A 27,722-nucleotide genomic window follows, 5' to 3' on the forward strand; every position below is an offset into this window, starting at 1 on the left:
TCTGATGGGAGAGACAGACAATAAAAAAGTAAACACGTATTAGTGAAATAATTAGAGCATTGGCTGGCAGGAAGCAAACAAAGGGGCCAAAATGGAGAATGAGGGAAGAGTTCTTCAAGGAAAGAAGAAAGTCTCTATCCTTAGCCTCCCAGAATACAAGACACCCCGCCCCCAGGTCAGGTGCCAACATTTAGACATTGGCCACCATATACATCAGCCTGAGGCTTGGGGTTCCCTGAGGATGTTACTGCTTCAGATTGCACTGATGATGTCATAATGGGCTCTAGGGATGATGCAGAGCCCTGGAAGTTGGGGCCCAAGGCAGGGGGATGATCTGGCAACAAAGGCACCCGGTTCAGGCCTGTCCACTCAGACCCAGTCTCTGGCCTTGGGAGGAGGCGAATAGGTCACCATGGCTCGGAGCCTCTCCACCATGTTCGTCCCCAACAGCTGGCTCAGTGGCTACCACAAGGTAACCGGGGCCTGTCTAGTTCTGTGGTCAGCAGGAGTGTCCCAGCCAGTGCAGACACATGTTCCTGGGCACCGGCCTTCCGTGAGCCATGCACTGGCTTAGGCATTATGGGGATAAAGAGATGAATGAGATAGGGTCCCCTGCTCTCAATCTGCTAACAAACTAGACCTCCAGCAAGTGGGTTAACAGAATAATACTCATCATCATCTTGGCTAACTTGGGAGGATTTAATCTTTCCAAACAACCCTGTCTGGTGCCCTATTGGCTCCACATTGCCCAACAACTGAGTTCAAGGGCAACCCAGCCATCGGCACAAGTGTTTTTTGAGAATTTAGATGAGTGTTTCTCAGGGTGATCTAAAGATGGCAGAATTACTTGCAGCACCTGTTAAAAGTGGAGATCCCTGGGCCTCAGCCCAAATCTTCCAAATCAGGATCTTCAGGTATGGGGCTCATGAATCTGCATTTTAAAAAGCACTCAGGGGATTCGCACCCTAAACACTGCCTTAGAGTTTAAACACCTGTCAGTTTCCAAGCCCCATGTCTGCTGGACCAGGGTGGGTCGGTTTCTGTTTGAGATGGTTGTTGGCCTTTGATATTTTTATTACTGATGAAAAGCCATGATTCATAAGCTGCTGGTGGCCAGCTGTCAGTTTGGAAAGGAGTCAGAGGCCACTGAGAACAGAATTTTCTATCTTTTCAACCCATCTATAAAATGCCTACCTGAGCAGACACTGTTTAAAAGCCATTAAAATAGCAGACACAGAATCACCCAGTCCCTGGAACTTTATAGACATATTTACTCAAACTCAAGTGCTTGCAAAGAGTAAATAAACGGGAAGCAAAATGAGTAAGCATCCCTAGAAACACGAACTGAAAGTAAACAGCCCTGTTCACTAAAATAAACAGGACAAATCCAGTGAGGATTAAATGACCTGTAGTCGGGTTGAGAGCCAGAAATGCCCCATCTTGGCTCCCAGAGGAAGGCAAGGGCCTGTGCCCGCCACCTGGAGGGGGTGCGTCAGAAGCTGTATTCCTTGGGGGCTCAGAGCCGGGCCTGCAAGGGCAGACATTACCCTCGGGTGGTAGGAGTGCACCCCAGGCCCCCTGGCATCCTGCTACAGGGCCTGAAAACCCTCATGTTTAAAGATTAAGAAGTGTGTCCTAAAAGTCTTCTGAAAAAGACCACATTTTCTAGAGGCATATTACCCCAAGTTACTTTTTTTTTTTTTGAGATGGAGTCTTGCTCTGTCGCTCAGGCTGGAGTGCAGTGGTGCGATCTCGGCTCACTGCAACCTCCACCTCCCGGGTTCAAACGATTCTCCTGCCTCATCCTCCCAAGTAGCTAGGATTACAGCCATGCACCACCACACCCAGCTCATTTTCGTATTTTTAGTAGAGACAGGGTTTCACCATGTTGGCCAGACTGGCCTCGAACCCCTGACCTCAGGTGATCCTCCCACCTCGGCCTCCCAGAGTGCTGGGATTACAGGCATGAGCCACCGCACCCGGCCCCAAGTTACTATTATTTGCCATTTATTCACTAATTTAGTAAACATTCATTGAGATCCTACTACATGTCAGGCCAGGCACTAAAGATATCAAGAAGTGGTGCATAGACCTGTGCTTAAGTTGCTCACAGTTTAAAATGAGAGATAATACTGGCTCACAAGTACTGTCCACTTAACTATTTGAAGAACTCAGTGATGAGCACCCTACATGCATTATCCCATTTACTCCTCATAACATTACGAGGTTATGACTATCTTCCTCTCATTTACAGATGAGGACGCTAAGGCTCTAAGTCTGTGGTGTGATGGTAGATGTTTAACAGCTAGCTCTCTGGGCCAGGTGTGATGGCTCACAACTGTAATCCTAACACTTTGGGCGGCCAAGATGGGAGGACTGCTTGAGTTCAGGTGTTTGCCACCAGTGTGGGCAACATGATGAAACTCCATCTAAAATTAAAAATTAAAAAAAAGAAAAGTATCCAGGCACAGTGGCTCACGCCTGTAATCCCAGTACTTTGGGAGGCCAAGGCGGGGGAATCACTTGAGGTCAGGAGTTTAAGACCAGCCTGGCCAACATGGCAAAACCTTGTCTCTACTAAAAATACAAAAATTAGCCAGGCATGGTGGCACATGCCTGTAACCCTTGCTAATCTCCAATCTCATGACTTTAAATAGCATCTGTACCCTGACAATTGTCAAATTTACATATCCCCAGCCCAGATATCTCTTCTAAACTATATATAGTCTCACGTATCCAATTGTTTTTGCACAGTGTCCGTGTGGGCCTAATAAGAATCTCCAGTGTAATGCCTTAATCTGAACTCATTGTTCCCCAAACCTATTCCACCCACATTCTTTTTTTTTTTTTTTTTTTTTTGAGACGGGGTCTCGCTCTGTCACCCAGGCTGGAGTGCAGTGGCCGGATCTCAGCTCACTGCAAGCTCCGCCTCCCAGGTTCACGCCATTCTCCTGCCTCAGCCTCCCGAGTAGCTGGGACTACAGGCGCCCGCCACCTCGCCCGGCTAGTTTTTTGTATTTTTTAGTAGAGACGGGGTTTCACCGGGTTAGCCAGGATGGTCTCGATCTCCTGACCTTGTGATCCACCCGTCTCGGCCTCCCAAAGTGCTGGGATTACAGGCTTGAGCCACCGCGCCCGGCCCCACCCACATTCTTAATCATGTGGAGACTACTTGGAAGGCTGAGGCACGAGAATCACTTGAACCCAGAAGGCAGAAGTTGCAGTGAGCCAAGATCACGCCACTGTACTCCAGCCTGAGCAACAGAGCGAAACTCTGTCTCAAAAAAAAAAAAAAAAAAAAAAAAAAAAAAAAAAAAAAAAAAAAAAAGGAAAAGAAAAGAAAAAACCAACTAGCTCTCTGGAAGAAAAAAAATGGCCTGATTTGTAGTGTTTGCCAATCTCAATAGTGTAAATACTTGCAGGCCTGTCTCAAGCTTCCTGCCTGATGTCTCTGAATGTGCAACAGGAAAGAGATGGGGGTGGGAGGGGAGGGGGGCTGGCTCTGGCACAACACGGCAAACACGACCCACAGCTAATAAATGCAGGAGCCAGGATGTGAGCCAGGTGTGTGGATCCCGAGCCCACACTCATAACCGCTTTGTTATACTGTCACTAACTACACAAGAGCATTGACATTCAAGGGGGATACATCTTAAGACCTTTGTGAAGTGCCAGTTTTACAGTATTCCATAAAGCACGCAGAGTTAGTAACCAGCACTTTCCTATACCTCTTTGTTTTCATCACTAACAGGAGCAGTTGGTTTTCCTTTGAGGGCCATTCTAAAAACCTTTTTATTTGGAAATAATTTTACCTTCCCAAGAGGTTGCAGAAATTGTACACAGAGGTCTGTGTGCCCACCACTCAGTTTGCCCAGATGGTTACATCTTAGATAAGCACAGCACAGTATTACACTCAGGAAAGTGACATAGGTAAAATGTGTGTGCATAGGGTTTGATGCCATTTTTTTCCAGGTTTGCCAGATTTAGCAAATGAAAATACAGGAAACTCAGTTAAATTTTGTTTTTAGTATAAGCATATCCTATGCAATATTTGGGACATACTTATACTGAAAAGATTATTCCTTTTTTTTTTTTTTTTTTTTTTTTTTTTTGAGATGGAGTCTCGCTCTGTTGCCCAAGCTAGAGTGTAGTGGCGTGATCTCAGCTCATTTCAACCTCCACCTCCTAGGTTCATGTGATTCTCCTGCCTCAGCCTCCCAAGTAGCTGGGATCATAGGTGCCCACTACCATACCCGGCTAATTTTTGTGTTTTTAGTAGAGATGGGGTTTTAACATGTTGGTCAGGCTGGTCTCGAACTCCTGACCTCAAGTGATCAACCTGCCTTGGCCTCCCAAAGTGCTGGGATTACAGGCATAAGCCACCACGCCTGACCCTTATTTTTCTTAAGTTCAAATACATTGGGCATTCTGTATTTCATTTGGCAACCCTAATTTTATCACAGGTAGAGTCATAACCACCACTATAATCAAGACATATAACTATCCATCACCATTAAGATGTTCCTGAGCCACCCCTTCATAGTCACACACATCCCTCCCCGAATCCTCCCCAGCCCTGAGCAACCACTAATCTGTTCTCCATCTCTATAATTTTGTCATTTTTTTCACTCAGCGTAAGGCACCTGAGATCCAGCCATGGTATTGCATTTAGCAACCACTTGTTCCTTTCTATTGCTGAGTATTATCCCATGAGGGTCCTTTTTCACAAAGAACAATTATTTTTCAAAATTTCTTTAATTCAGTAAGTGTTTATTGTATATCCACTACCTGCCAGGCACCGAGGATTGCAGCAGCAAAGTAAAATTGGTTACATGTCACAGGCCAGCAGGTTACCTCCAGTTGACAGAGACTTCTTCCTGTGGATCCTAAGATAGGAGATGACACTGGTGCTAGGAGGGGAGGACTGGCCTCCCTGAGCACTTCCCTCTGGAGACGCTAGGGAAGGCTTTGTGAAGGAGCTCGGGAGGCAGGGTTTGCTGATGGATCTGACATGGGGTGCAAGAGAAAGAGATGCACCAAGGCTAACACCAAGAGTTATGACCTGAAATTGGAAGGACAGAGTTGCCATTTACTGAATGTATGGCAGACACATCTGACAGCAATAACCGAAGCACATCCTGAAAATGACCCTGAATGGCAGATATACTTGATATGTGTTTGGAGTTCTGAGCTGAGAAATCCTGGAGTGGGCAGCCTAGAGATCCTCATCTATGAGGAACCTCTGAGCCCCCTTCCCATCCTGTGGAACAAGGGACATACAGGGGACCGAAGCCCTTTATTTTGGGTTAAATGAAGGTTGCCAGGTGGAGGTTGTTATGGAGCGGGTGTTGAGTGAAAATGCATGCTTTCTGCAGGTGACAGCGGTTCTACTGTCCAGCTCACCACCACTGGACCATCTCGTATGTAAGTTCTCCTCAATAGACCCCACGTCAGCCAGGCCCAGTGGCTCACCCCTGTGATCCCAGCACTTTGAGAGGCCGAGGTGGGCAGATTGCTTGAGGTCAGGAGTTCGAGACCAGCCTGGCCAACATAGTGAAACCCCGTCTCTACTAAAAATATAAAAATTAGCTGGGCGTGGTTGTGCATGTCTGTAATCCCGAGGAGGCTGAGGCAGGAGAATCGCTTGAACCCAGGAGGTGGAAGTTGCAGTGAGCTAAGATCGCACCACTGCACTCCAGCCTGGGCGACAGAGTGAGACTCCCTCTCAAAAAAAAATCTTGTCTTGTTTGCTGGCTCTGGGTCTCTTCTTTGGCCTCTTGAACCTGGAGCCTTCCCTATTGGAGTGGACAGGGGCTTCAGCACAACACTGAGATGGGAAGAATGTGGATGGAATAGGTTTGGGGTGCAAAGAGTTCAGATTAAGACATATTACACTGGAGATTCCTATTGGGCACACACACGGAAACTGTGCAAAAACAATTGGATATATGAGAATATATATAGTTCAGAAGAGATATATGGGCTAGGGATATGTAAATTTGACAATTGTCAGGGTATAGATGCTATTTAAAGTCATGAGATTGGAGATTAGCAAGGGAGTGAGGGTAGAGAGAATTCTAAGCACTGAGCCCTGAGGCCTTCCATTTAAAGATGGGAGATGAGGCCAGGCACGGTGGCTCATGCCTGTAATCCCAGCAATTTGGGAGCCCCAGATAAGAGTATCACTTGAGGTCGGAGTTGGAGACCAGCCTGGCCAACATAGTGAGACCTCATCTCTATTTTAAAAACATGAAAATAATAAAATAATAACAACATTAACGATGGGAGATGAGGAGGAGCCAGAAGAGACCCAAAGGAGTGGTGGTGAGGGTAGTAATTGTCTAGGAGGCGAAGTGAAGAGAGTGCTCCCAGGAGAGCAAGCAGCTATGTCAAATAGGACCCATGGGTCAAGGACAATGAGGACTGAAAATTGACCAGTGGGTTCAGCATTGTGGAGGTTGTTTTTGACCTTGACAAGAAAAGTTGTGGTGGAAGGATGGTGGTAAAACCTCATTCTAGAGGGTTTACAAGAGAAAGAGAGAAGAGGAATCGGGGAAAAGTCAGTCTAGATAGCTCTTTTTAAAAGAGATTTACATAAAGAGGAGAAGGAAAATGAGGCCACTGCTGGAGGGAGACTGGGGGTTAAGAGAGGATTATTTTTTCATGGGAGAAATTATAGCACATGTATATGTTAATCAGCTTGACCCACCAGAACTGTGGAGATTGATAATGCAGGAGAAAGGGAAGAACTGTTGACATGGTGCCCTTACGTAAGCAAGACGGGTGGAATCTTGTGCACAAGTGGAGAGGGTGGCCTTGGATAGGAGCACAGATGGTTCACCCACAGAAATGAGGACAGCAGAATATGGAGCTCAGATCCTGGTAGGAGCCTAGGCGTGGCAGCTTAAAACTTGCGGAAATTCTCTTTTGAAGGCTTCTATTTTCACAGTAAAATGGGAACAATGGTCCTCAGCTGAGAGTGGGGATGGAGGAGGACACTGGATGAAACTGTCCTCCAGGAGAGCAAAGCAGCAAATGGTCCAGGAGATGCAATAGGACCTCTGGGCAGTACAAAGAACACACTTAGGTTAGTGGTTGAGTTTAAAGCAAGCTTGTCTGGCTGGGTACAGTGGCTCACTCCTGTAATCCCGGCACTTTGGGAGGCCAAGGCAGATAGATCACTTGAGGTCAGGAGTTCAAGACCAGCCTGGCCAACATGGTGAAACCCCATCTCTACTAAAAATACAGAAATCAGCCTGGCATGGTGGCTCATGCTTGTGAGCTGCTTGAGATGCTGAGGCAGGAGAATCCCTTGAACCCAGGAGGCAGAGGTTGCAGTGAGCTGAGATCATGCCACTGCACTCCAGCCTGGGCAACAGAGTGATATTCTTTCTCAAAAAATAAAAAATAAAAATAAAAAAAATTTTTTTAAAAAAAGGGCAAACTTGTCCAACCCACCGCCCATGGACCGCATGCAGCCCAGGACAGATTTGAATACAGCCCAACGCATATTTATAAACTTTCTTAAAACATTATGAGATATTTTTGAAATGTTTTCAGCTCATCAGTTATTGTAAGTGTTATTATTAGACCAATTAGCTATTGTTCGTGGCCAGTTCAAGACCAGCCTGGCCAACATAGTGAAACCCTGTCTCTACTAAAAATACAAAAAATTAGCCAGGCATGGTGATGCGTGCTTGTAATCCCAGCTATTCAGGAGGCTGAAGCAAGAGAATCACTGGAACCCAGGAGATGGAGGTTGCAGTAAGCCAAAGTGGTGCCACTGCACTCCAACCTGGGCAACAGAGTGAGACCTATCTCAAAAAAAAAAAAAAAAAAAAAAATTAACTGGGTGTGGTGGCAGGTGCCTATAATCCCAGCTACTTGGGAGGCTGAGGCAGGAGAATCACTTGAACCCAGGAGGCAGAGATTGCAGTGAGCTGAGATGGCGCCACTGCACTCTAGCTTGGGCGAGAGAGTGAGTCTCCATCTCAAAAAAAGAAAAGAAAAGAAAAGATATATGTATCCTATCAACTCACAATGAAGTGTATGTAATGACTGCTATGTTCACACAAAAGTATTTGCACTTTAATATGTGTTAAACCAAAAAGATGAATGAATAATGGTAGCATTCTTAACATCAGCTAAGATCTGCCGGGGAAGATTTTCTCAGAAGGCCAAGGGCAGGAATGATTCTCAGAAACTTTTTCTTTCTTGATCTCTAGTCATCCCATGACTTTCCCATCTGAACTCCAAATCCATTACCATTCCCTTACCCAGAGGTGACCATTATCCTTCCAAACCTGTTTCTATCCATTTACATATGTATTTACATAACATCTAGAAATATAAATTTAGCTCATTGTGTGAGTTTTATCTAAATGTCCTCACCTTAGATTCTAGAAATTGCTTTTTTTTTTCACTCAACAGTATATTTGGAATTCTTTTCTGTAACAGTTCCTAAAGATTGACCTCGTTTTTTGAAATTTTTATTAACTGCTACACAGCACTTTAAAATACTGTGTCTCAAGCATTCAAATCATCTAGGAATCTTGTTAACATGCAGATGCTGCTTCAATAACTCTGGGGTAAGCCCTGAGGTTCTGCATTTCTAAAAAGCTCCCAGATGTTATCGATGTTGCTGGTCAACAGATCACACATTTAGTAGCAAAGATGTACAGTATGAGTGGAGTAGTGTGCTGGGGCCAACTTGGACAAGCTCATGAAAACTGATTGTCAAATTTCCAGGAATTTGGTGAGTTTGTTGTTAAACACAGCAATCATTAAAAAAAAAAAAAACTAAATTATATACACTTACAATTAAATACGTTATATTACAGATAACAAAAACCAAAAATCCATCACTTTTCCAAACATTTTACTGCCTTCTTAAATCTGTGCTGTTGATGTTACGTCTATCTATTGTGTCTGCATGGTGGAAATCTACATAATGGCATGCTTCTGCACAGCTCTTCCCAACTCCATTCAGTGACATCATCTCGACAGCTTGAAATCGGCCATGGGGAACATTTACACCATAGAAATTTGGGTATAAAGGTCTTCTGGGGTGAGCAGGTCTATGCAAACCTACCCCCAAAGTTCAGGGAAGCTGAAAAGTCGAAGAAAGAGGCTGACATATCCAGTCTCTCAGAAAGAAACATTTCATAGGGACTTATGAATAGAGGCCATACTTTCAGAGATGAAATGGTAGATTACCCTGCAAATCCAGGGCTCCATAGGGAAAGAGTGTGTTGAATAATTGAAGTTGACCCCTCAGGCAAAGTCATGAATGCTATGTGAATCTGCCTAAGGGCAGGATTTATGGTAATAGTAGGTAAAGTAGAAAACTTAGAGTCATTCCTGGAACAGAGGTTGTTGAAAAGTCAACATGGCAGATTAGCTTCCCAGATGGAGTTGCTTTAGCCTCCAGAAAACGCTTGCATTACCCCAAGCCTTCTCCAACACTTGATATTACCCATCTTTTCCATTTTTGTTAATCTGCTAAATAAAAAGAAAGGTATCTCATTTTTATTTATTTATTTTTTGAGATGGAGTCTTGCACTTGTCGCCTGGGCTGGAGTGCAATGGCATGATGTTGGCTCACTGCAACCTCCGCCTACCGGGTTCAAGCAATTCTCCTGCTTCAGTCTCCTGAGTAGCTGGGATTACAGGTGCCCACTACCATGTCCAGCTATTTTTTTGTATTTTTAGTAGAAATGGGGTTTCACTATGTTGGCCAGGCTAGTCTCGAACTCCTGACCTCGTGATCCCCCCACCTTTGCCTCCCAAAGTGCTGGGATTACAGGCATAAGCCACCACGGCCAGCCAGTATCTCATTTTTAACTTGCATTTTCCTGTTTAAAGTAAGATTAGGTGTCTCATATGTTCATAACCAGAAATTTAACAATATTTCTTGCTCTGTAAATACAGCCTTTTTACTTTTTTTTTCTTTTTTACCCAAACCAAAAATGGTCAATAAGAACCTTTTTTATTTTTATATTTTCTAGGTGATTATTGTACAAGAAAGTCAGTGTTTTTTAAATTAGGCTACCCTTCCTACCAGTTCTAATAATAGCTTGATCGTTTATTTTCTTGGGGATTCTAGGTAATCATATAATCTATAAATAATGACCAATTTTACTTTTCTGCGTATACAATTGTTAATTTTGTTTTGTGGTACTGGCTCTGACTACAGCTCCACATTGTCTAGCAGCAGTAATAGCTCATCAGTGTCTCACTTCTGATTTGAATAGGAACACTTCTGTATTTCCCCAGTAATGTTTGCTCTAGATTTCTTGTAGATGTCCTTTATCCTCTTCCTGGTTTCTTAGGGGATTCTTTTTTTTAATCAAGAATGGAGGTTCAATTTATCAAATGTTTACTTTCACTTTCTTTTTTTTTTTTGAGACAGTCTTGCTCTGTCGCCCAGGCTACAGTGCAACTGCGCAATCTCTGCTCACTGCAAGCTCTGCCTTCCGGGTTCACACCATTCTCCTGCCTCAGCCTCCCGAGTAGCTGGGATTGTAGGTGCCCACCACCACACCCGGCTAATTTTTTTTTTTTTTTGTATCTTTAGTAGAAACGGGGTTTCACCATGTTAGCCAGGATGGTCTCGATCTCCTGACCTCGTGATCCGCCCGCCGTGGCCTCCCAAAGTGCTGGGATTATCGGCGTGAACCACCGCGCCTGGCTCACTTTCTAAGTTATGCATTTTGGTGATGTTTAAATCTATTACACAAGCATGTACTCTTTCCTGTGATCAGAAAGAACATTAAAAGTGGTTCCTTATTCAGGTTGTCTCCTTCCCTTATACATTGTAGCCTTATTTCAGCCCTTTCACTGTCCTCCTTGAATGTGTCCCCTCCCCAGGAGGTGGAGGACAAGAACGTTCTCTCCATGTCCTGCTCAGCATTGAGCTTTATACATAATGGTATGTATGTATGCATGTATGTATGTATGTGGAGACAGAGTCTCACGCTGTCGCCCAGGCTGGAGTGCAGTGGCACGATCTCGGCTCACTGCAACCTCCGCCTCCCGGGTTCAAGCGATTCTCTTGCCTCTGCCTCCTGGGTAGCCGCTGGGATTACAGGCACGCGCCACCACGCCCGTCTAATTTTTGTATTTTTAGTAGAGACAGGGTTTCACCATGCTGGCCAGACTGGTCACGAACTCCTGACCTCAAGTGATCTACCCACCTCGGCCTCCCAAAGTGCTGGGATTACAGGCGTGAGCCACTGCACCAGACCCATAACGGTATTTCAACAAACGGTTAGGGAATGCCATGAATTTCAGCCAGCATCTAGTGCGTGAATTCTTGAAAACTCCCCTGCCATATCTACTAGTTTGAAGTGAGGGCTGCAGGACCTTTCCAGCCTCTCCCTATCCCACCCTGTCACTCCCGACCCCACGTATATAGACGGCAGATTGCTCCATAAACCTGTGATGTCTGGAATTTTGATTGGACCCCTAGTAGCTGGGCCCTGTTTGGGATCTAGAGGCCACCAAGAGTCCTGATCAGTTCCTGCATCTAGGAAGGTGCATAGGGTTTAAAACTGCTACTCACTACTCCTGACATGGGAATACTGGAAATGCCAATAATATGGAATTTTTTTTTCTGTTGTTTTAACAAATGGAAAGGGCACAGACATCAGAGTCAAATTCACCCAAACAGATTCACCCAAACAGCTATGTGATCTTGGGCAAGTCAACTTCTGTGTCCCTTGTGGACCTCCCATGTAACATAATACTTACCAAAGTGTATAGAAAAAGGTCCAGAAAAGATCTGAGAGAAGCCTGTAGGGTTGTTCAAAGCCTCTGCAATCAAATTGATGGAGCTCAAACCCCACCTGTGCCGTTTATTACTCGATGGATCACTCGTCTCCGTATCTCAGCTTTCCTTATCCATGCATAAACTGGGGACAGTAAGAGTACATAGTTGATGGGCCAGATGTAAAGATGAAACGAGGTAACAAGCCAAGCTTTATCATAAAGCTAAAGCTCACCGTGAGCTCCCCATGGACATTAGCCTTATTGCTTTGTCACAAGGGCGGCTGTGGCGAGAGACAGCACTTTGTACCGTACCCGTTGGACCCGGTGAGCTGGAAGGGGCGAGTTTTTTATTGCCCTCGCTGCACGGGGCACGGGGAAGGAGGCCGTCCGCGGCTGTCCTAGCACCTCCGCGGCGGCAGAGGGCCCTGGCGGCAGCTGCGGGTCGCTCGGCGGGGGCTAGGGGGGTGCGGGGCGGGCAGCCCCCGCAGGGGCGGAGACGGGGGCGGGGCGAAGGCGGAGGCGCGGCCTGGAGAGGGATGGGGCGGAAGCGGGGCGGACGGTACGGCGAGGGGGCGGGGCGGACGAAGAAGCGTGACTAGGGGCGGGGCGTGTGGCGCAGCCTGGGGAGGAGCGGGGCGGAGTGGGCGCCACTGCCTGACTAGGGGCGGGAAGCGCAGGGAGGCCTGACGAAGAGCGGGGCGGGCTGTGCGGCCAGACTAGGGGCGGAGCAAGGGCGGGGACAGGGCGAGTGGTGGGGTACAGCGAGGGCCGAAGCGGAGGGGGGAAACCCGGTGAGGGGCGGGGCAAAGCGGGGAGGGCGGTGCAGCCTGGCGAGAGGCGGGGCGGACGAGGAAGCTTGACTAAGGGCACGGCGGGCCGTGCTGCCTGGCGAGGGGCGGGGCGGACGGGGCGGCCAAGCTAGGGGCGGAGCAAGGGCGGAGCAAGGGCGGGTGCAAGGCAGGTGGTGGGGGCCCAGTTAGGGGCGGAGCGCATAGGGTAAGCCCGCCGAGGGGCGGGGCGGCCCGTCCTGGGGCGGGGCGGGGCTGGGCGGCCGGGGAAGCCTGATGACTGCCTGCGCGTGCGGCTCGGCCTGAAGGGGCAAGCGGAGGACTTGCAGGGCTGGTGAGGGGCGGGGCAGGCGGCGCGGTGGGGGCGGGCCGAGCCCGGAGGCCGGATGAGCGGACACGACCCGACGCGCGGAGCCATGCAAGTAAGTGGCTCCCGACGGCCCCGCTTGAATTTCGATCCCAAACCGGGTCCGGCGCCCTCCCGGGCCCAAGCTTAGCGCGGTGCTGCAGTGGGGCCGCCCGACCCAAAGCGAAACCGAAAGCCTCGCGGAGGGTGACCTGACGACGTTCCTGGGACTGGAAGGGGGAGTCCTGCGAGAGACTAGGTGGATGAGGAGGAGTCAGGGTGTTCCTTGGAGTACAGGGCTTTGGCTCCGGGCTGGGGACGCGCACGTGATGCAGGCCGCCTCAGAGTATAGGGCCCGCTTGGGATCCCGGAGTTTGGGAGCAGAACAGTATTTCCTAGCTGGGCAGGAACATGGGGGTGGGACTTAGGGAGTCGGGCTAAAGTTCGGATTAAGGGGCGGGCCCGGGTCGTGATCCTGGGCCGGCGGGCTGAAGCTTTCAACGGAGAGTTTCAGCCCTGGGTTTGGGTCTGTCGGTGGGAACGGGCATAAGCAGAGGTTTGTGCCTTGGAGTGGTCACTTCTGGGGGTGGGGATGGGAGAATCCTCGGAACCTGGGTGAAAGGTCAGGGGTCCCAGACCTCTTAAAAGTCTGAGCGCACCCTCCCCTAGGTGGCCATGAACGGTAAGGCCCGCCAAGAGGCGGTGCAGACTGCGGCCAAGGAACTCCTCAAGTTCGTGAACCGGAGTCCCTCTCCTTTCCACGGTAAGTGGTGGCCAGGGCAAGGGAGAAGAGTGGAGGCTGATGTGTCCCTCACCAGCTTCCATCGCTGTGAGAGGGTGCTTTTCCCACAGCTGTGGCTGAATGCCGCAACCGCCTTCTCCAGGCTGGCTTCAGTGAACTCAAGGAGACTGAGAAATGGAATATTAAGCCGGAGAGCAAGGTACTGGGGGTGGGGTGGGGATGGAAAGGCGGGTCCCTAGGCTGGGTCTCAAAGCCCTGTGTGCCAGATGGCTAATGCAACTCACACCCCTGTCTTTCCTCCCCTTCTCCTCAGTACTTCATGACTAGGAACTCCTCTACCATCATAGCTTTTGCTGTAGGGGGCCAGTATGTTCCTGGCAATGGCTTCAGCCTCATCGGGGCCCACACGGACAGCCCCTGCCTCCGGGTAAGGAAATGGGACGGTGTTGGGGTGGGAGGAGATGTCAGGGGGAGTACAGGGCAAAAGAGAACCAGGAGGTACAAACTGGAGCCTCTATCCCCTGGAGTAAGGGAGAACTTAAACTTTTTGGCCTCTTCCTCCACACTTTGAGTCTTTCATGTGACACTAATATCCGCTGTCTGTGTAGCTGAAGTCTCATCTCCACATCTCGTCATGAAGCCTTCTCTGATTTCTTCCCCATCTTTACACTCAGGTGAAACGTCGGTCTCGCCGCAGCCAGGTGGGCTTCCAGCAAGTCGGTGTGGAGACCTATGGTGGTGGGATCTGGAGCACCTGGTTTGACCGTGACCTGACTCTGGCTGGACGCGTCATTGTCAAGGTGGGAACCGAGGTTGGGAATGGCAGAGCCTCCTCGGAAGACTGACTGCCACACTCCTCAGGGTACCCGTGGGGAAGAGGGGTGGAGGCAGTCTGGTCAGGGGACCGTCCTGCTTAGTCTGAGTGAAGACTGACCACTGGGATAGGAGGCACCCTGGGCTGACTTGGTCTGGCTGGCCACAGTGCCCTACCTCAGGTCGGCTGGAGCAGCGGCTGGTGCATGTGGAACGGCCCATTCTTCGCATCCCACACCTGGCCATCCATCTGCAGCAAAACATCAACGAGAACTTTGGGCCTAACACAGAGATGCACCTGTGAGACTGGGGTGGGGCTGCGGTGGCTGGGAGGGGTGGAGAATGATATCAGGTGATTATTACCTAATGGTAGCCACAGTCACATTTTACTCTTGGGACCCAGTTAATTTCTAAGGGTCCTCACAGCCTTGCCATTTGGGGAGTGGGCTGGGAATTGAAGGGCAGGGGCAGTTGCCCATCAGGAGGCACCTGAACTTACCAGATGCCCCACTCTGCTGTGCCCTCCTCACAATCCCCCCCCAACCCACGTCTCCCCACAGAGTCCCCATTCTTGCCACAGCCATCCAGGAGGAGCTGGAGAAGGGGACTCCTGAGCCAGGGCCTCTCAGTGCTGCGGTAAGAGTCCCCTGATCATGGGGAGTCCCCTGAGAAGAGGGGAGGAGAGGAGGAATGGACTCTTCCCAGCGTCTTTCTGCTCTGCAGGAGGAGCGGCACCATTCGGTCCTCATGTCTCTGCTCTGTGCCCATCTGGGGCTGAGCCCCAAGGACATAGTGGAGATGGAGCTCTGCCTTGCAGACACCCAGCCTGCGGTGAGGACTGGCTGTAGGAACCTGTGGGTGGAGGGCCTCCAGGATCCCAGCCACCCGTAGCCAGTCCTGCTGAAGCACCCTTCACCTCCACCAAGCCCTCAGTGACTCTCATCCCCATTCTTCGCAGTAGACACATCCCTCACTGTTTCTAGGTGGTGATTCTCAAAAAGACAAGTTCCCCACCCCAGACCTACCTGCTAGGACTGTCTTGGAATTGGCCCTTTTTACAGATTCCACAGGAGTTTCTTCTATAGGTGGGCCCTGTCTGCTTTGACCCACACTGACACTGAACTGCTTAGGGAAAGAGGTCTGGATGTGGCCATCTGTTCTCTGTCTCGCTGTTGCTGATGGTCAGAGATTGCTAAATCTTTGGATGCTCTGTACTGCTTGAACATGTACTGAGTTTCTGTTTCTGTTTTTTGACTGGTTTCCTCTGTTCACTTCTTTGGGCTTTTTGGTAACAATTCAGCCCTTCCTCTTCTTGACCCACAGGAAGAGGTCAAGAGCTATTGGCCTCCACCCTTCTGTTCCTCAGTGCCAGCCCAGCCCCCTTCTCCAGTCTCTGCTCAGTCCTGCCCAGCAAGGAATCCCAACACTTTGGGAGGCCGAGGCGGGAGGAATCACATAAGGTCAGGAGTTCAAGACTAGCCTGACCGACATGTTGAAACCCCGTCTCTAATAAAAATACAAAAATTAGCTGGGCCTGGTGGTGCGTGCCTGTAATCCCAGCTACTCAGGAGGCTGAGGCACGAGAATCCTTGGAACCCAGGAGGCAGAAGTTGCAGTGAGCTGAGATCAAGCCATTGCACTTCAGACTGGGCAACAAGAGCGAACCTTCATCTCAAAAAAAAAGAAAAAAGAAAATAGTGCACTAAGCCCGGGGTCAGGGAGAGGTTGCTCAAGAAACCAAGGAGGCCCTTGGGAGCAAAAGAAAGGTGAGTAAGGGTGGAGGGTTGAAGGTCGGGCTGACTGTCTTATCTCTCTAGGTCTTGGGTGGTGCCTATGATGAGTTCATCTTTGCTCCTCGGCTGGACAATCTGCACAGTTGCTTCTGTGCCCTGCAGGTGAGGAGCTGGGGCACCCTAGGCAGTACATACCACCAGCAGAGATGGCATGTTTGGGGTCGGAAGAGCTGCCTAAAGCCCCAGCAGGTTGTGAGAGAGGGCCATTGTCTACCTGCTCAGTCTGCTGGTGCTGGATGGACCAGGAGGGGGCCCTAAATGCTGCAGCCTCAGCATCACTACCTTTGGACTCTGTCCTTGCACTGTCAGGGGGTTGAGGCAAGAGGAAGGCTGACAAGTTGATTAGAGCACCATGGTGTCTTATCCTAGCCTTGCTCCTGCTGCTTCTCCTGAAGTTAACCTCTGCCTCAGGGAAAGGCCTTATCATCCCACAAGGCAGTATCATCCACCTCCTTCTGCTTCCTACTCCACCCCTCAGGCTTAAGCCCCAGCCTTCTCCCTGTTTCTTGGGATCTCAGTCAGGTAGCCTGTCTTCCTAGTCACCTTGCTATTCCCCACCTTCTCTCCACCCTAGTCAATTCACTTTCTTTCTCTGCTCTTGCCCTTGATCTCCCTCTGCCTTTTTCTGCCTTTCCTTCCCTGTAATCCTGTGGCTGGAGATAGGCTTTGAGCTGTAACTGAGACCAGAGCCGGACCTGGGACCTGCATCCACTTCTGCAGGCAGCCAGCCAGTCATGTCACCTTGATGGAGTCTGTCACCTCTTTGAACGTTAGTCTTTTCCCTGAGGCCAATCAGTTTATGTGATCTGTGTAGCCTTTTGACTTTCCAGGACCCTCAGCTCTTCCTCTCTTCTTCCTCCACATCTTCCTACTGGCTTTTGCATGGGAAGGTAGAGAACACCCAAAGGATGGTGCCTCCTGTCCCAGTTGAAAAGGTTTCTACCTAGCTATTGATTTGGCAACAAAAGGAAGAAAAGGAAGGAGTGAGGGGGAAGGGAGGGAAGGAAGGAAGGAAGAAGGAAGGAAGGAAGAAGGAAGGAAAGAAGGAAGGAAGGAAGGAAGAAGGAAGGAAGGAAAGAAGGAAGGAAGGAAGTCGGTCCCTACCACACCCTAAAGGTTTCTACCTATGTAGCTATTGATTTGGCAAAAAAAAAAAAAAAAAAAGGGAAAAGGAAAGAAAAGAAGGCTGGGCACGGTGGCTCACGCCTGTAATCCCAGCACTTTGGGAGGCTGAGACGGGCAGATCACGAGGTCAGGAGATCGAGACCATCCTGGCTAACACGGTGAAACCCCATCTCTACTAAAAATACAAAAAAAAATTAGCCTGGTGTGGTGGCGGGCACATATAGTCCCAGCTACTCGGGAGGCTGAGGCAGGAGAATGGCGTGAACCCTGGAGGCGGGGCTTGCAGTGAGCCGAGATCGCACCATCGCACTCCAGCCTGGGCGACAGAGCGAGACTCTGTCTCGACAAAAAAAAAGAAAAGAAAGGTCCCCACCACACCCTCTGCCAGGCAGTGCCCTAATTGATAAAAGCCATGGCCACGGAAGGCAGACAGGGGAACGTGTACACCCAAGGTGCTGGTGGACGGGGAAGTGTGCACACCCAAAGTGCTGGTGGGCTGAGTTCCAGCAGAAGGAAGTTGGAGATGATGCTCTCATTTCCTTCCCTGAACCAGGCCTTGATAGATTCCTGTGCAGGCCCTGGCTCCCTGGCCACGGAGCCTCATGTGCGCATGATCACACTGTATGACAACGAAGAGGTACGTGGAGGGTTCTGGGGAGGGTCCCCTCTGCAGAGTCTTCCACAGCCAACTTGTGCCAGGCATCCACCATGAGCCAGGGCTCTTCTGGGGGCCCCAAAGACAGAGGAGATGCCACCTGGGCCTTCTTAGCACTTGGTGTCTCCTCTGACTCAACATACATCTGCTTATTCGAGGGTGACCGTCTTTCCTGTATCTTTCTTTGTGCCACATGGTGAGCTTCTTCCTTTAGGACAGGGACTCTACCCAGTCCCTCCTCGTAGCCCCAGGGCTCAGCACAGAGTAGGTCCTCATGATGCCTGTGTGTGTGAGGCTGCAGTCTCAGCTGCATAAGAGAGCTGGAACAGATAGTGCTCTCTCATGTAACAACCCAGGTCAGAGTTAACAGTTTAGTAGGGGTCCCTGCCATCCTGAACACATGACTTCCATTTCAGGATTCAGGGTGGCCGTTCCAGCTCTGGCCATCATGTCTGCACTGAGTTAGTAGGAAGGGCAATTTGAATTTGGCAAAAAAAAAAAAAGAAAAGAAAAGAAGGCTGGGCACGGCTCACGCTTGTAATCCTAGCACTTTGGGAGACTGAGACAGGCGAATCACGAGGTCAGGAGATCGAGACCATCCTGGCTAACACGGTGAAACCCTGTCTCTACTAAAAATACAAAAGGGGCAGTAGACACCCCCTGGCTTCAAGGGTGTAATCCAGAAATGACATTCATCACTGCTTACATTCCACAGAACTTAGCTGCAGGGGAGCCTGGGAATGTCATCTCTAGCTAGGTAGTTAAGTGCTCAACTACAACTTGGGTGTTCTGTTATAAAAGATATCATGGACAGTTAGCAGTCTCTGTCATATGCATAAAAGAAAATTAACCAGTGTGGTGGGGCACCTCTGCTGAGGGTCACAGGATGACCCTGTCATCCTGTGATGTGAGGGTCACAGGAGGAGGAAGGGGAGTAGTGCAGGAAACCCATCAGTACTGTTAAGACTGCGAGTTAGTTTGGCCTCAGCCCACTGTCCAGTGTTCAGTGATGACCCCAGGTTAGGGGTGTTGCTAAGAACACCCAGTGACTCAGTGGGGTTTTGGGCTAGTTGGGCAGTGGACCCCTCTCACTGGCTTCCAAGATCAGGCCCCTGAGCCCAGATTCCCAGAGTCAGGACTCTGCTGTCGCCAGGTGGGGTCTGAGAGTGCACAGGGAGCACAGTCACTGCTGACAGAGCTGGTGCTGCGGCGGATCTCAGCCTCGTGCCAGCACCCGACGGCCTTTGAGGAAGCCATACCCAAGTCCTTCATGATCAGCGCAGACATGGCCCATGCTGTGCATCCCAACTACCTGTGAGTCTCTAGTGCCAGTCACAGTCTTCACATAACTGGGGACCCAAGCATAGCCTGCCTCAAGGCTCTGCCCTGGCCCCAGCCTCTTCCTTTCTCCCTTCTTCATTCTGCTGGGAGGTTCAGGGGCACTTCCTTTTCACTACTCCGAGACCAACTTGATCAAAGTCATGCAATGCCTAACCCAGGTGTGTGGAATAGCCTTTGTCTACAAACTTGTTTCCATCTATTACTAGAGGCTGCCCGGAACCCTGTGTATGGAATGACTCTAAAGTCCCACTGGGCTGGGCGGGAAAGAGTGGTGATCTATTAGTGATGTCTGCCATGGGAGGGTGGTGAGTGTTGACAGGCCTCCTCCTGTTTGCTATGCCTGGCCCTTACCTGTCTCTTACAGGGACAAGCATGAGGAGAACCACCGGCCCTTATTCCACAAGGTGAGATGTGCCATTTCTCCCTGGGGACTTGGAGGCCTGGCTGTTCTGGGCCCCCACTCATTCCCTTTGGGCCTGTCATTACCTCTGCCTCACCCTTGACTCTCCCCAGGGCCCCGTGATCAAGGTGAACAGCAAGCAACGCTATGCCTCAAACGCAGTGTCAGAGGCCCTGATCCGAGAGGTGGCCAACAAAGTCAAGGTCCCCCTGCAGGTGAGGGCGGGCCCTGCCTGGCAAGGTGTGATGGAGGGAGCTTGGTGGGGACACAAACAGATGGGCCCCCCATGAACAGGGAACCTGGTAGATGGCCTTCAGTGGAGGGGGTCCCAGTAGAGTGAGAAAAGTAGGGATTTGGAATATAGCTGGATTCCATGCTGGCTCTGCTGCGGTGCTAGCTGTGTGACCTTGGACTAGTCTCCTAGCCTTTCTAAGTCTCAGTTTCCACATCTGTAGAATAGTGATAGTGATGCCTACTTTGCTGGATTTCTATGAAGACTGAAGGTACAGTGTGCTCCTGGCACACGGTAGGCCTGTCTTTCCCTGCAGCACCCCCACTTTCCTGTGTCTCGTACACACCCTAGGAGCTTCCATAGGGAAAGTTCAGGGCTGGGGAGTATGGAACCCCAGCTACTCATTTTCTCTCTTGCCTGAGAAATCAGCCATCTAGTCCTTTCTCCTCAGTGTGTTTGTGTGTGTTTGTGTACATATATATGTTGTATACATATATGTATGTAACACAGTATTGTACGTACGCATATATACACACATATACTGTCATGCATTGCTTAACAATAGGGATACGTTCTGGGAAATGGCATCATTAGGCAATTTTGTTGTTGTGTGAGCATCATGGAGTGTATGTACACAAACCGAGACGGACAGCCTGCTGTGCACCCAGGCTGTGTGGTGTAGCCCATTGCTCCTAGGCTGCAAACCTGTACGGCTTCTTACTGTGCTGAAAACTGTAGGTAATTGTAACAAAATGGTAAGTATACCTAAACAGAAAAGGTACAGGAGGCCAGGCACGTTGGCTCACACCTGTAATCCCAGCACTTTGGGAGGCCAAGACAGGCAGATCACTTGAGGTCAGGAGTTCAAAACCAGCCTGACCAACATGGTGAAACCCCATCCTACCAAAAAATACAAAAATTAGCCAGGCGTGGTGGTGCATGCCTGTAGTCCCAGCTACTTGGGAGGCCTTCCCTACTTGGGAAGGATCTCTTGAGCCCAGGAGGTGGAGGTTGCAGTGAGCTGAGATCTTGCCATTGCACTCCAGCCTGGGTGACAGAGTGAGACCCTGTCTCCAAAAAACAAAACAAAAAAAAAAAAAAAAAAAGAGAAAGAAAGAGAAAAGGTACAGCAAGCATATGTTATAAAAGATTAAAAATGGTCCACCTGTATAGGGCACTTATGAATGGAGCTTACAGCACTCGAAGTTGCCCTGAATGGTGAGTGAATGTGAAGGCCTAGGACAGTACTGTACACTAGTGCAGATTTTATCAATGCTGGACACTTAGGCTTTATTTTGAAAATTGTATTTCTTCAACAATAAATTAGCTGACTGTTATTTATTTATTTATTTATTTATTTATTTATTTTTGAAACGGAGTCTCGCTTTGTCACCCAGGCTGGAGTGCAGTGGCGCGATCTCAGCTCACTGCAACCTCCATCTCCCTAGTTCAAGCGATTCTCCTGCCTCAGCCTCCTGAGTAGCTGGGATTACAGGCACCCACCACATACCCAGCTAATTTTTGTATTTTTAGTAGAGATGGGGTTTTACCCTGTTGGTTGGGCTGGTCTCGAACTCCTGACCTTGTGATCTGTCTGCCTCGGCCTCCCAAAGTGTTGGGAGTACAGGCGTGAGCTACTGCGCCCGGCCAACTTTTTTACTTTATAAACTTCCATTTTTTAAATTTTTGACTCCTTTGTAATAACACTTGGCTTAAAACGCAAGCACATAGTACAGCTATTCAAAATAATTTCGTTTTTGTATCCTTATTCTATAAGCTTTTTTCTATTTTTAAAATTTTTAGTTATTTTAAAAATTTTTAAACTTTTTGGTTAAAAACCAAGACAGAAACATACACATTAGCCTAGGCCTATACAGGATCAGGATTATCAATGTCCCTGTCTTCCACCTCAACATCTTGTCCCACTGGAAGGTCTTCAGGGATACTGACATTCAGGGAGCTGCTATCTGCTATGATAACAATGCCTTCTTCTGGCAAAGCTCCTTCTGGCACAGCTCCTAAAGAACCTGCCTGAGGCTGTTTTACAGTTAACTTTTTTTTTCCCCCCACTAAGTAGGAGTACATTCTAAAATAACAATAGACCGGGCATTGTGGCTACGCCTGTTATCCCAGCACTTTGGGAGGCCGAGGCGGGCGGATCACTTGAAGTCAGGAGTTCAAAACCAGTTGGCCAACATGGTGAAACCTCGTCTCTACTGAAAATACAAAAATTAGCTGGGTGCGGTGGTGCACACCTGTAATCCCAGCTTCTCAGGAGTCTGGGACAGGAGAATCGCTTGAACCTGGGAGGCAGAGGTTGCAGGGAGCCAAGATGGCGCCATTGCACTCCAGCCTGGGCAATGAGTGAAACGCCGTCTCAAAATAAATAAATAACAATAAAAAGCATAATATAGTAAACACATAAACCATAACATAGTCATTTATTATCATTCTTAGGTATTGCATGCTGTACATAATTGCATGTGTTATGCTTTTATATGACTGGCAGCACAGTAGATTTATTTACACCGGCGTCATCACAGACAAGTGAGTCATGCATTGTGCCACAACATTGCGACAGCTGTGATGTCACTAGGCGACAGGAATTTTTCAGCTCCATTATAATCTTATGAGACCACTGCCATGTAGTCTATCCTTGACTGAAATGTCACTATGTAGTACATGACTGTCTATTTCTATATCTATCTACCTGTCTATATCAGGGACTCGGGCATGGGTGGTCCAGTGACAATCATAGCAGGCAAGTTCTGGCATAGTCAGGCGTAGAACTGCAGCATCCTGACTCCCAGCCCAGGGCTCTTTCTGCTGTACAGTGCTAGCTCTTCCTTTCAGAAAGCTGAATTGTTCTGCCCCCAGAAAGCCTTCTCTGATATTGGATATTGGAGCTGATACCTAACCACTGAGAAACAAGCAGCTATGGGAGGGTCCCAGCCAGAGGGCACAAGTAGAAAGGCCCCAAGGGGACCAGGAATGAGCTCTCTATTAGGAGGAGAGAAAGGCAGGATGGTAGAGCCAGGATGAGAGCAGGAGGGGGTCAGGGAAGAGGCCCAGCTCAGTGATCATGCAGGAATACCTAGGCCATGGAAGGGCATTTCAATTTTATTCTAAGGCAGTGAGAAGACATTGGGAGATTTTTCTTTAATAACTTACGGCAGAAGTAGGACACATGTATTTTAGAAAATTAGAAAATACAGATAGAGATGAGAAAGTAAAACACTAATCTGCAGAAATTTGGTGTAGTCGTCCAGATTTTTTTCTATGCATGAACTTCATATACAGTTTTTAAAAATGATATTATATTGGATATATTTTTGTTGCCTCTTTTCACTCAGTCATCTTCACCTTTCTATTTCAGTTTTTTTTTAATTGTTTTTTTAAAATTAGAAACGGTCTTGCTTTGTCTCCCAGGATGGAGTGCAGTGGCATGATCATAGCTCACTGCACCCTCAAACTCCTGAGCTCAGGAGATCTTCCTGCCTCAACCTCCCAAGTAGCTGGTACTACAGATGCATGCCACCATGCTGGCTAATTTTCTATTTTTAGTTAAAATGAGGTTCTTGCTATGTTGCCCAGGCTGGTCTTGAACTCCTGGCTTCAAGCAATCCTCCCATCTTGGCCTCCCAAACTGCTGGGATTACAGGCATGATCTACCAGTCTCAATCCCATTTCAGGAAATTGTTGTTTCAGTAAACTTGTACCTCATCTAATGCACAGATAACTTTCCATTTTCCCCAGTTATCCTCAAAATATTTTTTTACAGTTATTTGACCCACCCTAGTATCCAACTCAGGACCATGCGTTATATTTGGCTAATATGTTGCTTAAATGTCTTCTAACGTAGCACAGTTCCTTCCACCCCTTTTTACATTGGCTTATTCAAGAAACTTCTGGATATGTCTCCTTGCTGCCCCATGGTGTCTTTCGCTTGTCTGTAAGCCCTGTATTTCCTATCAACTGGAATTTCTAAAGACTTGATGCATTCAAGTTAAAGTTTTTTTTTTTTTTTTTTGACAGAGTGAGAGTCTTACTCTGTTGCCCAGGCTGGAGTCTAATGGTGTGATCTCGGCTCATTGCAACCTCCACCTCCCCAGTTCAAGCGATCCTTCTGTCTCAGCCTCCAAAGTAGCTGGGATTACACGTGTGCACCATGATGCCCAGCTAATTTTTGTATTTTTAGTAGAGACAGGGTTTCACCATGTTGGCCAGACTGGTCTTGAACTCCTGACCTCAAGTGATCCATCCACCTCAGCCTCCGAAAGTGCTAGGATTACAGGCGTAACCACTGTGCCCAGCCTCAAGTTAAACATTTTTGGCTAGAAGACATGGCTGGTGTATTCATATGGCATCACACACATGATATCTGGGTGGGCCACCCTTAGCCTTGCAAAGATTGACCACTGGACCAGTGATGGCCTCTTACCCCTTCATTATATGGTGGTTTTCCCACTATTGACCTGACAGTGACCCATATAAGTGATGAGTTCCCTATTAACCAGACACCTAATGGTTTTAACACAGTAATCCTTGCCTAAATCAGTAATTTCATTAGAATTTACCGAAAAATGCCTGCTTCCCCTGAATTCTTTCAGTCTTCCATTCTTCTGTGAAGTGGAACTTCTTCCCTCCAATCAACTAGGGTTCTTTGGTTATCATGGAATATCATTCCTATTGGAAAGCAGGATAAATGCTAATTCTTTCTGTTATCCACTTTTCAAGGTGAAATGTCATCTCAAATAGTGACAAAGAAGGATTTTTCCTTTTCCTTTTTCCTTTTTTTTTTTTTTTAAGACAGGGTCTCGCTCTGTCGCCCAGGCTCTGCTCACTGCAACCTCCTCCCCCCAGGTTCAAGAGATTCTCATGCCTCAGCCACCCGAGTAGCTGGGATTACAGGCGTGCACCACCATGCCTGGCTGTTTCTTGTATTTTTTTTTTTTTTTCCTTTTTTCTTTGAGTTGGAATCTTGCTCTGTGGCCCAGGCTGAAGTGCAGTGGCATGATCTTGGCTCACTTCAAGCTCCGCCTCCTGGGTTCACACCATTCTCCTGCCCTCAGCCTCCCGAGTAGCTGGGACTACAGGCGCCCACCACCACGCCCCGCTAATTTTTTTATATTTTTAGTAGAGATGGGGTTTCACCGTGTTAGCCAGGATGGTCTCGATCTCCTGGCCTCGTGATCCGCCCGTCTGGGCCTCCCAAAGTGCTAGGATTACAGGCGTGAGCCGCCATGCCTGGCTGTTGCTTGTATTTTTTTTTTTCTTTTTCCTTTGAGTTGGAATCTTGCTCTGTCACCCAGGCTGAAGTGCAGTGGCGTGATCTCGGCTCACTTCAAGCTCCACCTGCTGGGTTCACGCCATTCTCCTGCCCTCAGCCTCCCGAGTAGCTGGGACTACAGGCGCCCACCACCAGGCCCCGCTAATTTTTTTGTATTTTTAGTAGAGACGGGGTTTCACCCTGTTAGCCAGGATGGTGTTGATCTGACCTCGTGATCCGCCCACCTCGGCCTCCCAAAATGCTGGGATTATAGGCGTGAGCCACCGCACCCGGCCTGTTTCTTGTATTTTTAATAGAGACAGGGTTTCACCATGTTGGCCAGGCTGGTCTCGAACTCCTGGCATTATGTGATCTGCCCGCCTTGGCCTCCCAAAGTGCTGGGATTACAGGTGTGAGCCAGCACACCTGGCCTGCTTTTCCCTTTCTGACTATCATAGATCATGGAATTTCATTTATTCAGTGTCCACTATAATTATAATATTTGATGTGTGAATTGTCATGGCTTTGACCAATGGGAGCCCCTTCAGCATAACCCCTGTGGCCTTTGACTCTTGGAAGTCTCCTTGCTCTTTGGAACAACAAAAATTGCAGGCGTGTCTTGTTCATTTCACCCCCCAGACTCAATAGCTTTTGATGAGCAATGGTATTAGAGACCATGGTCTGGCACTGCAAGTGTTCATTGTTCTTTGGGGAGGGGATGGTACTTTGGGAACATTTCCATGGACACAGCAAGAAAAAAGTACATATTTTAAAAATCATGAAGCCAGGTGCAGTAGCTCAGGCCTGTAATCCCAGCACTTGGAGAGGCCGAGATGGATGGATCAGTTGAGGTCAGGAGTTCGAGAACAGCCTGGCCAATATGGTGAAACCCCATCTCTACTAAAAACACAATAATTAGCTGGGCGTGGTGGTGGGTGCCTGTAATCCCAGCTGCTCGGGAGGCTGAGGCAGGAGAATCACTTGAACCCAGGAGGCAGAGGTTGCAGTGAGCTGAGGTCGTGCCACTGCACTCCAGCCTGGGCATCGCAGGGAGACTACATCTCAAAATAAATAAAATAAAATAAAAATGTTTAAATAAAAATCATGAGTTAATACCGTAATTCTTATTCATAAAATTATTCTTGGTTAGTTAAATAGTTATTACCAATTTGATTTTGTAATTCTGTTTCCTCTTACACTGAAAACCTTGATATCTAGCATCGTATTTTCATTTTCTTATTGACTCTTTTACCATAATATAAAGAAAATCATTTCAAAATGTCAGTAGCAATATTTTTAAAGACATTAATATCACTGAGTGTTCTTTTTCTCTGGGTGTGGATATTAAGCAAGAGGGTGACAAGGATGGATACTTTTTAAAATCCCCCTTCCTGCTGTGTGGAGAATGGATTGGAACTAGGGTGGTGGTGATGGAGAGCGAATGGGACCAATTCAGAATATATTGTCCTTTGGGGTCTGCCATTTAGCATTGGCTTTGATTTTTGCTCCGAATGGACTGTCTCCCAAGCCCCTTCCCGCCCTGCAGTTCTAAGATGGCGTCCTCCTTGGCTCTGATAAGCACACACTGCATATTGCTCATGAGTCTCCTTCTCCCCCTAGGATCTCATGGTCCGGAATGACTCCCCTTGTGGAACCACCATTGGACCTATCTTGGCTTCTCGGCTGGGGCTGCGGGTGCTAGATTTAGGCAGCCCCCAACTGGCCATGCACTCTATCCGGGAGATGGCCTGTACTACAGGAGTCCTCCAGACCCTCACCCTCTTCAAGGTAACCCACCCCAGACCCTCTCAATGGCAGCTGGGCTCCTTCCCCTCTAGTGCCTGGATTGGTTGCTGGGACAGCATTGCCATCACAAAGTGACTGGCCTGAGTAGTGGGGGCTGGTTGTCTTACTGGGGCCATGTAGGAAAACAAGGGTCCTGGCCAACCACAATGGCTCATGCTGTAATGTCAACACTTTGGAAGGTAGGATGATTGCTTAGGCCAGGAGTTTGAGATCAGCCTGAGCAACATGGCAAGACCATGTCTCTACAAAAGAGAAAAAAGAGAGAAAACAACGGTACATATTATTCTAAAGGCTCAGGGGCCCTGACCCAAAGAAATGGAAAATGAAGGGATGGGAAGAGGGTATCAGGGCTGAGAAGACTGGGGTGGCTGTCAAGAACAGATGAAACCTCGGTGCTTCTCCTGCTGGAACATAATGTTGGTATGAGGTGGGTGGTAGGACATCTCCATCTGGTCACTCACTAATTTCAAATTCCATGTTGCCTCCCATTATAGGGCTTCTTTGAGCTGTTCCCTTCTCTGAGCCATAATCTCTTAGTGGATTGAGCCCTCTTGGAAAGACTTCCCTGCCATCCCTTTGCACCTGAGAGGGGAAGTTCTTAGCTGAGCTGAAGCTGGATTATTAAAGTGGATTTTCACTCAGA

General features: G+C 48.5%; 1 protein-coding gene across 4 annotated transcripts; it reads left to right on the forward strand.

The window, feature by feature from the left end:
• The first annotated feature begins 303 nt into the window (after nucleotides 1-303).
• DNPEP (aspartyl aminopeptidase) lies at nucleotides 304-27,722 on the forward strand. 4 transcript variants are annotated; one of them, XM_050752415.1, is made up of 15 exons: nucleotides 304-472; nucleotides 13,573-13,666; nucleotides 13,756-13,844; nucleotides 13,959-14,072; nucleotides 14,320-14,445; nucleotides 14,628-14,758; nucleotides 15,019-15,094; nucleotides 15,182-15,289; nucleotides 16,276-16,353; nucleotides 17,930-18,013; nucleotides 19,185-19,345; nucleotides 19,737-19,776; nucleotides 19,886-19,987; nucleotides 26,894-27,061; nucleotides 27,574-27,722. In XM_050752415.1, the coding sequence occupies exons 1-15, from the start codon at nucleotides 413-415 to the stop codon at nucleotides 27,622-27,624; spliced, it is 1,482 nt and encodes a 493-aa protein (XP_050608372.1). In that variant the 5' UTR covers nucleotides 304-412; the 3' UTR covers nucleotides 27,625-27,722. The 4 variants fall into 4 exon arrangements, with proteins under 4 accessions (XP_050608372.1, XP_050608373.1, XP_050608375.1 ...); XM_050752416.1 differs by lacking the exon at nucleotides 304-472 and adding an exon at nucleotides 12,809-12,979; XM_050752418.1 differs by lacking the exon at nucleotides 304-472 and adding an exon at nucleotides 12,949-12,979 and having other exon boundaries at nucleotides 13,788-13,844.

Source organism: Macaca thibetana, chromosome 12 (genome assembly GCF_024542745.1).
Source record: "Macaca thibetana thibetana isolate TM-01 chromosome 12, ASM2454274v1, whole genome shotgun sequence".
Classification (NCBI taxonomy): Eukaryota; Metazoa; Chordata; class Mammalia; order Primates; family Cercopithecidae; genus Macaca; species Macaca thibetana.